Genomic DNA, 14673 nt, shown 5'->3' with positions numbered 1-14673 from the left:
AGTAGAGGTATCATGGTAGAATGGGTAGGGTGGGGGTGGACGTAGGATGGGTGAATGGGTAGGGTGGGGGTGGAGTGGATGTAGGATGGTAGTAGAGGTCAAATGGAAGAACAGGTAGGGTGGGGGTTGGGTGGATGTACGAATCTAGTAGAGGTAGTAGAGGTAGAATGAAAGAACAGATAGGGTGGTAGTAGAGGTAGGATGGAAGAATGGGTAGGGTGGGGTAGAGTGGGGGTGGACGTAGGTTAGTAGTAGAGTTAGGATTGCAGTAGAGGTAAAATGGAAGAACGGGTAGGGTGGGGGTAGAGTGGGGGATGGACGTATGATGGTAGTAGAGGTATCATGGTAGAATGGGTAGGGTGGGGGTGGACGTAGGATGGGTGAATGGGTAGGGTGGGGGTGGAGTGGATGTAGGATGGTAGTAGAGGTAAAATGGAAGAACAGGTAGGGTGGGGCTGGGGTGGATGTAGGATGGTAGTAGAGGTAGGATGGTAGTAGAGTAGAATGGAAGAAGGGGTAGGGTGGGGTGGACGTAGGATGGGTGAATGGGTAGGGTGGGGGTGGAGTGGATGTAAGATGGTAGTAGAGGTAAAATGGAAGAACAGGTAGGGTTGGGGTGGGGTGGATGTAGGATGGTAGTAGAGGTAGGATGGTAGTAGAGGTAGAATGGAAGAACAGGTAGGGTGGTAGTAGAGGTAGGATGGTAGTAGAGTAGAATGGAAGAAGGGGTAGGGTGGGGGTGGACGTAGGATGGGTGAATGGGTAGGGTGGGGGTGGAGTGGATGTAGGATGGTAGTAGAGGTAAAATGGAAGAACAGGTAGGGTTGGGGTGGGGTGGATGTAGGATGGTAGTAGAGGTAGGATGGTAGTAGAGGTAGAATGGAAGAACAGGTAGGGTGGTAGTAGAGGTAGGGTGGTAGTAGAGGTAGAATGGAAGAATGGGTAGGGTGGGGGTAGAGTGGGGGTGGACGTAGGATGGTAGTAGAGGTAAAATGGAAGAACAGGTAGGGTGGGGGTGGGGTGGAAGTAGGATAGTAGTAGAGGTAGGATGGTAGTAGAGGTAAAATGGAAGAACAGGTAGGGTGGGGTAGGGTGGATGTAGGATGGTAGTAGAGGTAGGATGGTGTGGTATAGCGCCACCTTGTGTTAATAAAACGTGCAGAGATATGACTCCCAAACCTGGACCATTGTGTTATCTTTGTTGTGTCCAAAGTGTTCTAAATGATGTACAGACACGACAATTGGCAACGAGGATAAAGATAACCGTGAACTATAAGCTGAAAAGTGTAAGTCATTAATGAAAAAATGATGACAGTGTTCCTATAGACTGCAGATAGAAGTAAAAGTCGGCAGTCTTGAGGTGATGTGAACTATTTAGCCCACATATTGAACATGGTGTCAGCTATAGTATAGTGACTGTGAACGTACACGTCGCATCGTAAAAATGGCGTCAACAACGGGGAGAGCTGAAAGTTACAATCCAGACATTGAGCAATATGAATCATACAGAGAAAGAATGGATTATTACTTCGTGGCTAATGACATAAGTGATGAAAGGAAGAAAGTGGCTGTAATTTTGTCAGTAATGGGAGCAAAAGAGTATAGACTGCTAAAGAGTGTGGTAGCTCCACAGAAGGTTTCTGAGCTGACATTGAAAGAGGTCGATGAGGCGCTGAAGGAGCATTACAACCCTAAACCACCAGTCATGCTAGAGAGATACAAGTTCTATCAGAGGAATCAGAGGGCTGATGAGAATATCGCTACATACTACGCCGAGTTGAAGAAAATGGCGGAAACATGCGATTTTAGCACCTTCAGAAAGGAAGCACTTCGAGACAGATTCGTGTGCGGGTTAGCAGAGGAGAGCGTTCAGAGGCGTCTTCTGTCCGAAGATGACATCACTATCGAGAAAGCGGTGAAGCTGGCTACGAGCATGGAAGCTGCCAGTAAGGGTACCGCAGCACTGAAAACACTTGAACAGAAAAGTTCTACAAGTACAACTGTTAATTATGGAGAAATAGAATGCTATTGTTGTGGAAAAAAAGGACACACCAAGAAACAGTGTCGGTATAGGGAACTGTCATGTGACAACTGCCACCGTAAAGGACATCTAAAACAGGTGTGCAAGAACAGTAAGAAGGGTAGCTCTAGATCACAAAATAACCCAAAGAGTACAGGTAGTACTAGTAAGTGGAAGGGACAAGAACATAAGTATAAGACTAGAAGAAAGTCTAGGTTAGGCGTAAGTCATGTTGAAGGTGACCAGTCAGAGTCGGGTAGTGTTGAATGTTCAGAGTCAAACACAGATGATGATGATAATGTGTATTACATTGGAGTACATAAAGTAGGGAAAGGTGTGAAGCCTATCATGGTTGATGTAGAAATAGAAGATACTACATTGTCGATGGAACTTGATACGGGCTGTGGAGTCTCGATTGTTAGTCAATCGGTGTATGAAAAGAACTTCAAACAGAAGGTAAAGGTAGACAAATGTGATATAAAGCTCAAGACCTTCACACGACAGACGATACCTGTAATGGGCAAATGTATGGTGAATGTGAATTACCATGGTAAAAAAGAAAGGTTACCTTTAATCATTGTGAAGAATGAGGGTCCTACTTTACTGGGTAGAGATTGGTTGTGGGAAATTCCCCTACGATGGAAAGAAATATTTGAGGTACACCATGTGACACCTAGTGGTACACCACAAGATAGGATAGAGAAGGCAATAGCAGATAGTGAGGTCTTTGATAGCAGTGTAGGAAGAATAAAAGGGGTTCAGGCCAAACTGAAAGTGAAAAGTGATGCGGAACCAAGGTTCTTCAAGCCCAGACCTATTCCCTTCGCGATAAAAGACAAAGTGGCAGAAGAGATTGATAGGTTAGTGAAAGAAGGGGTACTAGAGCCTGTAGAGTTTTCCGATTGGGCTGCTCCTGTAGTACCGGTACAGAAACCAGATGGTAAGATAAGGTTGTGTGGAGACTATAAAATTACAGTCAATCCACAGTTAGAAGTGAAAGAGTATCCAATGCCAAGACCTGAAGAGTTGTTTGCTAGCCTACAAGGGGGAAAGAAGTTCACAAAACTTGACTTGAAGAATGCATATCAACAAGTAGACTTAGAAGAGAAATCTAGACAATATGTCACAATTAACACACATCTAGGTCTATACAGGTATACACGGTTACCGTTTGGGGTGAGTTCAGCTCCTGCCATATTCCAGGAATGCATGGACAAGATTCTCCATGGTCTTAAGGGAGTAGGATGTTATTTGGATGACATCATAGTCACAGGTTCAAGTGACGAGGAACATGCATCCAACTTAGAGAGTGTGTTGAAGAGGTTGAGTCAGTTTGGACTACGGTTGAAGAGATCCAAGTGTGCATTCATGCAGGATTCGGTGGAGTATTTAGGTCATGTGGTAGATGCAGGAGGTGTTGCTGCCGCAGGATCAAAATAACTCAACGTTGAAACGGATGTTCATTTTCTGGTGACGAATGTCTTTATTTGACTTAACGATTGTCAAAACAAAGTAACAGTGATGAACAGTGCCGTGAAAACTCGTTGGCAGGACTTTTCCATCCTTGGGCAGCAAAATATACCTTGAAACTTTGGCGTTTCTTGAAGACCCCACAAAACACGTATTGCTTGGGCCAGGTCGTAATTCAGAAAAGCCAAGGGTCAACGCGTTCACCGAACTTATCGGCACACGGATATCAAATAATTTGTCCAACTGGAATTTTACTTAAAACGACCAACGATTTAGTTTTGATAGAATTTACTAATGTTATTCGCATTTCAATGAACATTACTTTACATTTCAGTACATAATTAATGATAATAACTTATTTCTTATGCTTGAATGTATGGAACTATTTTCTCGTGCGTACTAAAAATGTGTTTGTAGGCCTTTTATTGACATTGACCCGCGCTAGGCATGCGCTGTAAATCTTTCTTAAGTAACAAAAAGAAATTACTTAAAGGGCGATGCACATGTAAAATAGGTGGTGCTATGAACAAAAATTAAAAATACTAATGACAAATTCTGGCGGCAGCCACACTCCCACCCAAATCATCTAACTGATTTTTCAAACAACAAAACTATCTATTTGAAACAAAACAAGGAATTGACCGACTTGCAAAATTTATAAATACAAATGGTCTTCCCCAAATTGAGAAAATATTTCTTAGAATGTCAGGGCAGGATGAAAGTCCAGGTTAGTCAAAGCCATTTGTCTGGGTAAAAGTGAATGTCAGCTATTAAAGTCAAGCTTAGTCTTCAATCGCCTTGTCGGTGCTGCGGATCAAAACTACCAGTTTGTGTACTGGCCTTTCAAGAGTTGTCCTCTTATTTACTGGCTTACCTTTTTTGTCCAAGTCTGGGGTCGCCATGAGAAGTCGCACCTTCCGAACTAGACCATCATCACTGGACATTGTTTCCATGACTCTCGCAACTCTCCAATCTGTCCGACAAATGGCTTCATCTTTCAAGAGTACTATGTCGTCTACGTGCACATTGGTCTTCTTTTCAGTCCAAGTTTTTCTTGGTTGAAGCGTGTGCAGGTACTCCTTCTGCCATCGTGTCCAGAACAACTGTGTCAAGTATTGGACTCGACGCCATCTTTTGCGGAGATAGATGTCCTCCCTTTCAAAGCTTCCAGGTGGAGGCAGTATAAGACCGGATTTCATGGTCAGAACATGATTGGGAGTCAACGGAAGAGGACCATCAGGACTTTCCAGGTTATCCACACTCAATGGACGGCTGTTTACGATAGCCATGGCCTCATAGAGAAATGTCCGTAGAGAGGAGACATTCAACTGCGTTCCGCACTGTTCCAATAATCCATTGAGAACATTGCGCACATTTCTGATTTGTCTCTCCCATACACCTCCCATATGGCTAGAGGAAGGAGGATTCATTTTGAACTCACAGTTCTGCTCCAGAAGATTGCGGGCGACATGGTCCGCATCCATCTCACGGAGAGCTTGTTTCAGTTCATGCTTGGCTCCAACAAAATTGGAGCCCTGGTCACACTGAATCCGCCTTACGTTTCCTCGAATAGCAATGAAACATCTCAGTCCGTTGATGAATGCATCGGATGACATGTCATCCAATACTTCCACATGAATGGCTCTCATTGCCATGCATGTCAGGATGAGGCCATAGCGCTTGAGCTCTTTGCGCCCTTCTTTGATTACAAATGGACCAAAACAGTCCAGACCGCAATAAGTGAAAGGGGGCGATGGCTCAAGTCGTTCACATGGAAGGTCAGCCATCTTCTGTCCACCCAACTTGCCTCTTAGTCTAATGCAATGGGTGCATGTGCCGATCAGAGATGAGACAATGCTTCTGCAACCGATGATCCAGTATCCACTTGATCTGATTGCGTTGATGGTCATATTTCTACCTTGGTGAGAAATCTTTGCATGATAGTGAAGTGCGACAAGCATGGAAAGTCTACTACCCTTCGGAAGGATAATAGGGTGCTTAACTCCATACACCATTTCAGACCTCTTCATGCGTCCTCCCACCCGTAGGAGGTCTTGTTTGTCAAGAAATGGATCTAATTGACTCAGGCGGCTAGATTTTGACACAGCATGTTTGTCAGATTTGATTTGCTGTCTTTCATCACAGAAGGCTTCTTTCTGGACAGCATGCAGGAGATTTCTCTCAGCGACTCTTTTGATCTCAACATCATCTATGTCATGTCCCTTGCGCCTGTAACAACACCTCACTAGTACAGCTACCGCTCTAATAGCGCTGTCCAACATGGCGAAGCGGTTCAACCTATCTTCAAATGACGTAAAGGTTGAAATCTTGGTCTTTGACATTACTGTATGTACTGTCGAAGACTTCACTTCAACGTCGTCAGGAGAAACCTCTAGTGTGACATCTTGCTTAGCAACTTCACTTTCCCAAAGGAAGTCTGGTCCTCCTAACCAGTTTGACGAAAGAAGTTCCTCTGTTGTCAGTCCACGTGATGCGTAGTCAGCTGGATTATCACCGCTAGTAACATAATTCCACTGACTACAACTTGTGGTTCTCAGAATACAATCCACTCTGTTCGCAACGAACATGTGGAAGCGCTTAGACTGGTTGTACAGGTAACCCAGAACAACCTTGGAGTCGGTCCAGAAGATATTCTTGACTGAGCTGTAGTCTAGCTCCTTATTCAGTATTTTTGCAACCTTGGCAGATAAGGTTGCTGCCTGAAGCTCCAGTCTGGGGACGGTAGACTGCTTGAGCGGTGCTACTCTCGCCTTTGCCATGGCAAGAGAGCAGTGGACTTGTCCCCTTTGATTTCGTAATCTGACATATGAACATTGTCCATATCCAGATAATGAGGCATCTGAGAAGTGGTGCAATTCCACTTCCTCAGCCTCTCCGAAATCTTTGGGCTGGAAGCAGCGAGGAATCTTTGCAGTTTCTAGCTTCAGGATCTCCTGTCTCCATATTTCCCATCTTGTCCGAAGATAGTCAGGAACGGGATGATCCCAATCCATCTTTTGTTTGCACATTTCCTGCAGAATCATTCTGCCAGCAAGGACAACTGGTGCAATGAGACCAAGGGGATCATATACAGACGCAACTGTAGCTAGAATACCTCGTCGAGTGAGGGGTTGATCCTTCAGAGTAAGTCGGAAGCAGAACTCATCAGAACTGACGCACCACTGAAGCCCAAGAGCTCTTTCGATTGGTGAGGTTTGTTCACCTAGCTGAACACTTGCATTCGTGACAGTGGCACGTTCCGATTTTGGAATGGTGCTGGTTACGTCCTTGCTATTGCACACAAATTTGTGCAGACGTAGATTGCCTTTAGCACACATTTGAGTTGCGTCCTTGATTAGCACAGCTGCTTCCTGTTCAGAAGACATGCTTTTTAGGCCATCATCGACATAAAAGTTCCTCTTGAGGAAGTTGGCTGCACGGTCACCGAGTTTCTTGTGGTCCTCCGCAATCTGTTTTAAGCCAAAGTTGGCACAGCCCGGAGATGAGGTTGCCCCAAAGAGGTGGACCTTCATCCTATGATCTACTGGGGTCTTGGAGAGATCCCCATCCTCCCACCACAAGAAACGCAGATAGTTTTGATGTGGATCTGCAACCTTAAACTGGTGGTACATCTTCTCCACATCGCACATGAATGCCACAGGACCTTGGCGAAATCTCAACAGGACACCGATGAGAGGATTAATCAAGTCAGGGCCTTGCAGGAGATGGTCATTGAGGCTTGTCCCAAGATACCTGGCGCTACAATCGAATACAACCCTGACCTTGCCAGGCTTCTTAGGGTGATATACCCCATGGTGAGGAATATACCACAAGCCTTTGTCACTACTATCACCGACCATCTCTGCATCACCGCGTGCCAAGATCTCCTTCATGAATACCTTGTAGTGACTGTGATATTCAGGTTTCTTCAGGAACTGTTTCTTGAGACCTGCTAATCGACCCAAAGCAGCCTGTCGATTGTTCGGAAGAGATGGCGGTCCTTTCTTGAATGGAAGAGGCATCTCATAGAACCCATCCTCTCTCTGGCGTAAACCTTCGGTGACAACTTGAATGAATTTTTTGTCATTTTGTGACATTGCATCAGCTTGTTCAGCTTCTTGGAAGTCCCTTTCCATGAGCTGAAGGAAATCCGATGCAGTCGCTTCCTTTAAGGAAGACTGGTAAGCGAATGTCACCTTCTTGATATCGATCGGGGCCTCTACCTTCATGCTGACTGTCCTGTATGTGTGGCCAAACGAATCGAAGCTGTTGGACAAGTCAGACTGACCTCCAACAATACTCCAACCAAGGTCTGTTTGGACAGCATACGGCTCACCATTTTGGCCTCGGACTGACGTCAGAGGAGCAAGGGCCTGTGCACAATTGTAGCCAATCAGAAGACCGACAGGACAGTCTTGTTTTGGCGCTATCATATCCTGCACACACACGAGATGAGGCCACTTGGAGGCAGTTTCTGGAGTCGGGATATGACTGTCGTCCAGAGGGATAGACTGCCTAGTAAATGTGGAGGGTAGACGAATTTTCTCCGAGGAATAAAAACCTCTGACACGAAGATTGTCATACTTGAAGGTTGAGATCGATATCTCATCTGTCAAAGTTGTCAACGACAATGTGGCAGGCTGGGATTGTACATCCAGGTCTTGGCCGACATCTTCGGAAAGGAAGGTGGTGTTTGACATGGAGTCTAGTAGTGCATACACTAGAACCTCCTTGTCAGGCCTCTCTGTACTAGAAAGGTACACAGGCACAATCATTGATGTAAGGTCACTACGTTCATCGCCTTGTACTTTGTGCGTTACAGCTTGAGGATTTGAGGTCGATGCGGTTTGAGCTTCCTTCGGTTGGCTTGATGCCAAGTTGGCCTTGTTCGAATCTCTTTGGTCCTCATGAAGGCAGCTTGGATGCCTTTTACTGCACTTCTTGCAGACCAGTCTGCTTTGGCAATATTTAGACATATGGCCTTTTTCAAGACAGCCATAGCAAAGTCTTTCATTTTTGATGAAATCCTTTCTCTGGGACATGTCTTTCCGAAGGAATTCCCGACAGTCATTCAGGGAATGATATTGTCTCTTGCACAACAGACATTGCTTCTGTGAAGTTGAGCCAGACGTAGAGAGGGTTACCCGTTTTGAGACTGCGGTTTCCTGTTTTCTCTCTCTAGTCTTGCCAACATCCACAGTGAGCAGAGGATCATTAGCAATGTCTGCTTCGTTCCCAATGAAAGAAACGAAGTCAGCAAACCTAGGATAACAAAGTCGCTCCCTTTTTGTCTGTGCCACCGAGCGATTCCATCTATGGACGATATGATCTGGTAGTCGAGCAACCATTCGGTTGATCTCTCGTATATCATCCAGAATGTTGAGATCGACAATCTCAGCCTTGGCTACCAGACACTGTTGAAGGAAGTCTGCAAACCGCTGCAGCCCATTGTGATCCTTGCTGGTTATCTTGGGCCACACATCCAACTTTGTCCGAAAGGCTTCAGCAATAGCAAATGGATTGCCAAACCTCTTTTGAAGGGTGCTCTTTGCTTGCTCAAATGCATTTTCTGACCTCAGGAGAAAGTAGCCACTGACTGCCTCCTTTGCTGGACCACCAAGATACCTTCGAAGGTAGTGAATTTTTTCACCAGGAGGGATGCCTCTTCGCTCTACCAGAGTAGTGAAAGCCGACACCCAATCTGGATATTGGAGTGGGTCTCCAGTGAATATTGGCGGCTCCGGAACGGGTAGACGACTCTGAGCCAAGGCATCAGCGAGATCTAAAACTGGTGATCTTGGCTGGAACATCGGAGCTTGGGGATCAAGCACTACTTGCGCTTGCTGTGACACGATGGAGGCTGGTTCATCAATCAATTTGCTTTCTAACTTGGGAGATGCCCTTGGGATCACATCAGTTGGATTTGGCTGATCTTCGATCTTTTTGACAACAGTTTTACCTCCACGCGAGGATGAAGAAGAGACTGTGCTGGTTCCATCTTCTTCATCGTAGACTCTCATAATTGCTTCTTGTGCCTTGAGCTTGCCTTGTAGTCTTTCCTCTTCTAGTTGTCTTTTCAGCTCGGACATTTTGAAAACTACTTGCTTCCTCCTCATTTCTTCCTCAAGTTCCATTCTTTCGAGCTCCTTTTCCCGTTCATTTTGAAGCTTCTGGGCTGTAAGCTCTTCTTGTAATGCAGCGGCTTCTGCTGCGACTGCAACTCGTCGTGACGATCTGGAAGATGTCCTCGAGAGTCGTGATTGTGTTGAGTGCGCCAACCGAATTGATGGTTGTCTAGAAGAAGACATGTTGGATACCTTATCAATATCCGATAAGATATTACGAACAGAAATAGAAGATTCATCCATTGCCTCAATAACCTCATCATCAATGGAGTCTTCATTGAGCCTTTTTAGCTCAACAAATATCTCCTTCAAAGAATTGAGCCTAGCAGTAATGTCAAGCTTATTCACTGCTAAGCTATCACCATCAATGTTTTGAGACAATAAGCTATTTCGAGTAGATTGTATGATCGAATGCAAATCTATATGTTCAACAAAAAACTTACCTTGAAGGTCGTCTTCTTTATTCTGCAATGCTTTCTCTGTCAATTTGACAGGACGAGTGGAGCGGCGAAGTGTTTCAGGAGGTAAGTTAGTCGAGTCAGTAGTCAAGTTATTTTCAGTTGGTTGTTGCCCTTCCATATTGAACGATATATTTTTGAGGTAAATAAACCAACGAGAAAATCAGTGTTTGAGATCAAATTTAAATAATCTTGACCGAAATTTGAAGTTTGAATTTGAATCAAAGTTTGGAAGTGAAATAGAAATGGGCGTGTGGGAGTGGGCTGGTAACAGCAAATGGCAGTAGCTGATAACAAATAGCAAAGATAACTGCTTTAACCCAAATCTCAATTCGGGCACGATAAAAACACAGCGCTACGCAGGACATACAATTCGATACATTCAAGCTTTGAAATAATAAAAATATCAAACGTAGCATAGAATTAATGATATTATCATGAATCCAAATCAATTCCAATATCAACAAGGTAACCCGATTTCTAATCAATTTCAAATTATTATGACCTTTTGTTCCCTTGTTCTTAAAGGAAAACACTATCGGTTGTCAGTTTCTTTTTAGTTTAGAAAATTTTTCAATCTTAATAAAAAAATATCCTTTCAAATGAACTTGATCATGTTATTTTGTCTCAAAATCATCTATAAGTGCACACACAAGGTTATTCTTGATGAGATGTTACATACACATAACAAATTCTGTAAACTTATCTCCACTCGTTAGATAAGTATTTTAAGAAAATTATAATCTTAGCTGAAAATTTAAATCCCAAACATCATAAGGGAATCAAGTCTTATGTTGTTTTAAATTACGTTATCCAAACAAATCAGAATAAATAGCTGTTACAATTCTGGGATACGAACCAAGACTCTGTTAGAGATCTTAAAGGTTTTAAATCTGAAATTCTCTCGAGAAGTTGATATGCAAGCCTAAATCAATCTTTAGCTTGTTTATTGCTTAAGTTTCCAAACGAGAAATTTCAATCGCATATAAATGTTCTAGTGTTCTTTCTTTGATTTCAATCTTCAATTATTTTGATGAAAATGAACCTGACATCCTTGAGCGATGATCAACCTCCAAGCCGTTTGATTGCCCGTGTCTTGCCGAGTTCCTCGTCAGCTTCCTTAGTGGCCAGGTGAGGACGAATGCAGTTCCAGACATCACATCAAATATTTGGCTTGAGTAGTTGATCCAATTATGGATTTCTCAGGTGTCATGTCCATCCGAGTTTTCACTGTTGCTGCCGCAGGATCAAAATAACTCAACGTTGAAACGGATGTTCATTTTCTGGTGACGAATGTCTTTATTTGACTTAACGATTGTCAAAACAAAGTAACAGTGATGAACAGTGCCGTGAAAACTCGTTGGCAGGACTTTTCCATCCTTGGGCAGCAAAATATACCTTGAAACTTTGGCGTTTCTTGAAGACCCCACAAAACACGTATTGCTTGGGCCAGGTCGTAATTCAGAAAAGCCAAGGGTCAACGCGTTCACCGAACTTATCGGCACACGGATATCAAATAATTTGTCCAACTGGAATTTTACTTAAAACGACCAACGATTTAGTTTTGATAGAATTTACTAATGTTATTCGCATTTCAATGAACATTACTTTACATTTCAGTACATAATTAATGATAATAACTTATTTCTTATGCTTGAATGTATGGAACTATTTTCTCGTGCGTACTAAAAATGTGTTTGTAGGCCTTTTATTGACATTGACCCGCGCTAGGCATGCGCTGTAAATCTTTCTTAAGTAACAAAAAGAAATTACTTAAAGGGCGATGCACATGTAAAATAGGTGGTGCTATGAACAAAAATTAAAAATACTAATGACAAATTCTGGCGGCAGCCACAGGAGGGTTGCATCCTTCACCATCGCGCGTTGAAGCCATTGCGTCGGCAAGCCCACCCAAAGATGCGTCAGAGGTACAGTCTTTTACTGGGCTAATCAATTACTATCGGAAATTTATTCCGAATCTGGCATCCATCTTGAAACCTATTGATGGGTTAAAGAAGAAGCAGGTGTTCGAGTGGACTTCTGAATGCCAGAAGGCCTTTGACTTGGTGAAGAAGATACTGAGCTCCAGCAAGGTACTGGTCTATTTCGATCCAAGCAAAGAGGTGACATTGGCGGTGGACGCATCACCATATGGGATAGGCGCGGTCATTTCCCATGTGACAGAAGAGGGGGACAAACCGATTGCGTATGCGTCTAGGAAGTTGACAAAGGCAGAAATGAACTACTCTCAGTTGGAGAAGGAAGCTCTAGCTATTGTGTATGGTGTGAGGTATTTTCATCAGTATCTTTGTGGTAGGAAGTTTATGCTTCTTACGGACCACAAACCATTGACCTTTCTACTTGGACCCAAGAAGGGGATTCCGGTCCTAGCGGCCTCAAGGCTGCAACGCTGGGCAATTTTGCTTTCAGGATACGTGTATGATATAAAATATCGGACATCCCAGCAGAATGCCAATGCAGATTTCCTATCACGTCTGCCTGGTTCAGGAAAGGTGGAGAGCGAGGAGGATGAGTTTGTAGTGAAGTGGACTGAAGAAGCTACACAGATGAATGAGACACAGTTGAAGTCACTGCCGGTGACAGCTGATAGAGTGCGGAGAGCTACGGACACTGATAGGGTGTTGCCAAAGGTTAGATTCTTTGTTCAGAATGGATGGCCTTGCAGGGACGAGATCTCACCAGAGTTGCAGGTTTGGCTGAGGAAGAAAGATGAGATGACAGTAGAAAGTGGTTGCTTGCTTTGGGGAATTCGTGTGATCATTCCAGATGGTTTGCAGCAACATATTTTGGAAGAGCTCCATAGAGGCCATCAGGGGATGGTGAGGATGAAGAGTCTTGCCAGAATGCATGTCTATTGGCCAGGTCTAGATCAGGATATTGAACGCTTAGTACAGGCTTGTTCATCTTGCCAAGCCATGCAGACCTTACCACCAGCAGCACCGGTGAATCCATGGGCATGGCCATCCCAGCCATGGCATAGAGTGCATGTTGATTTTGCTGGACCATTTCTGGACCAGATGTTTTTGCTAGTCGTAGACGCTCACAGTAAATGGCCAGAGGTCATTCCCATGAGGTCTACAACAGCAGCGAATACCATTCGGGTGTTGAGGTGTTTGTTTTCTAGATATGGCCTTCCCCATGAAGTGGTATCTGATAATGGACCACAATTTGTTGCAGAGGAGTTTGCTGTGTTTTTGAAGAAGAATGGCATCAAGCACATCAAGTCAGCAGTGAAGCACCCAGCTTCGAACGGCGAAGTTGAACGTTTTGTTCAGACCTTTAAGAAGGCTATGAAGAAAGCCAAACCGGATGGGGGTGATGTACAGCTGAAGTTAGCTAGGTTCTTGTTGTCATACAGGACCACTCCTCATGTGGTGACCCAAGAAACACCGTCAAAGATGTTCATGGGACGAGACTTGAGGACACGGCTGAGTCAAGTGAGACCAGATTTAGGCTTAAAACTACAGCAGAAGCGAGCTCCGAAGAAAGAGAGAGTGAGAAGCTTTGAGGTTGGTGAACGAGTGAGAGTGTTAGATTTTCGGATTCATTCTGAAAGATGGTCAGAAGGTATGGTGACCAGAGTCCTTGGTCCAGTGACTTATCAAGTAGTGGTAGATGGTATTCGGTGGAAGAGGCATGTCGACCAGATAAGAAGGATGTCGCAGTGTGTAGATTCAATGGCAGAGCCACTCAGACAAACGGTACCGAACACAGACATATACAATGACAGAGACACCATCACAAGAGCCTTGACAGACGAAGACATACCAAACACACACACATCTCAGTCACCTAAGAAAATACCCCAGACCCAAGACAAAAGTCACACAGAACAACAGCAACACACAGAGCAAAACCTCCGTCGTTCAAAACGTCACATCAGTAAACCAGATAGGTTGGATTTGTAAAAAACTAAAACACACAATGTGTAACAGTTCTTGTTGCATGTCATAATGTTATTGATAAGATGAGATCAGAGTAATATGTTGGGATATGAGGATTATGATCAATACTGTTTGGTAATTTGTACAAATTGTACATTAAAAAAGAAAAGAAATGCATCTGTGATGCATAGTTTGACGTTTTAAGATGAAAAGTAATTTTGTTGTTATGAAATCATCTATGTTTTTTTTTTATAATACGGAGTCAGAATAAGTATGTTACATAGTCAGATCAGAGCCTAAGGGGTGAATGTTCAGTAAACAGTGTTTATACATTTTCACAGTCAAGGAACCAAGCATAAGTTAAAAAAAAAAAAAAAAAAAAAAAAAAAAAAAAAGCAACAACAGCAACAAACAAAACAAAAAAAAAAACTTGTAGGATAAGGATTTTTTTTTTTTTTTTTTTTGTGAAGAAATTCAAACCGCCTCTTTATTTGTTGTTATTGATCGATACCGGATAACAATATATCTATGCAAACTGGCAAATACATGTATACTGGAATATCACATGTGATGATACTGTTACAAAGAAATTTGAAATTTTGTGCGGAAGGAGAGGAGATGTGGTATAGCGCCACCTTGTGTTAATAAAACGTGCAGAGATATGACTCCCAAACCTGGACCATTGTGTTATCTTT

At 43.5% G+C, this 14673-nt stretch overlaps 1 protein-coding gene across 1 annotated transcript; it reads left to right on the top strand.

Moving 5' to 3' along the window:
• The first annotated feature begins 1254 nt into the window (after nt 1-1254).
• On the top strand, nt 1255-14373 carry LOC105446129 (uncharacterized protein K02A2.6-like). The gene is made up of 2 exons (XM_030994792.1): nt 1255-3434; nt 11934-14373. Exons 1-2 carry the CDS (start codon nt 1445-1447, stop codon nt 14000-14002), a joined length of 4059 nt encoding a protein of 1352 aa, XP_030850652.1. The 5' UTR covers nt 1255-1444; the 3' UTR covers nt 14003-14373.
• The last annotated feature ends 300 nt before the right edge of the window (nt 14374-14673 follow it).

Source organism: Strongylocentrotus purpuratus, unplaced genomic scaffold (assembly GCF_000002235.5).
Source record: "Strongylocentrotus purpuratus isolate Spur 01 unplaced genomic scaffold, Spur_5.0 spur5_scaffold_21, whole genome shotgun sequence".
Classification (NCBI taxonomy): Eukaryota; Metazoa; Echinodermata; class Echinoidea; order Camarodonta; family Strongylocentrotidae; genus Strongylocentrotus; species Strongylocentrotus purpuratus.
The sequence above is the reverse complement of the archived record's forward strand: the minus strand, read 5'-3'. Positions and strand labels throughout refer to the sequence as shown.

Bases quoted from the DNA above. Each gene is read 5' to 3' on its own strand.
- LOC105446129 (XM_030994792.1), top strand. From the start codon at position 1,445: ATGGCGTCAACAACGGGGAGAGCTGAAAGTTACAATCCAGACATTGAG. The intron at 3,435-11,933 runs GTGTTGCTGCCG...CAGCCACAGGAG, and splicing joins TCATGTGGTAGATGCAGGAG to GGTTGCATCCTTCACCATCG.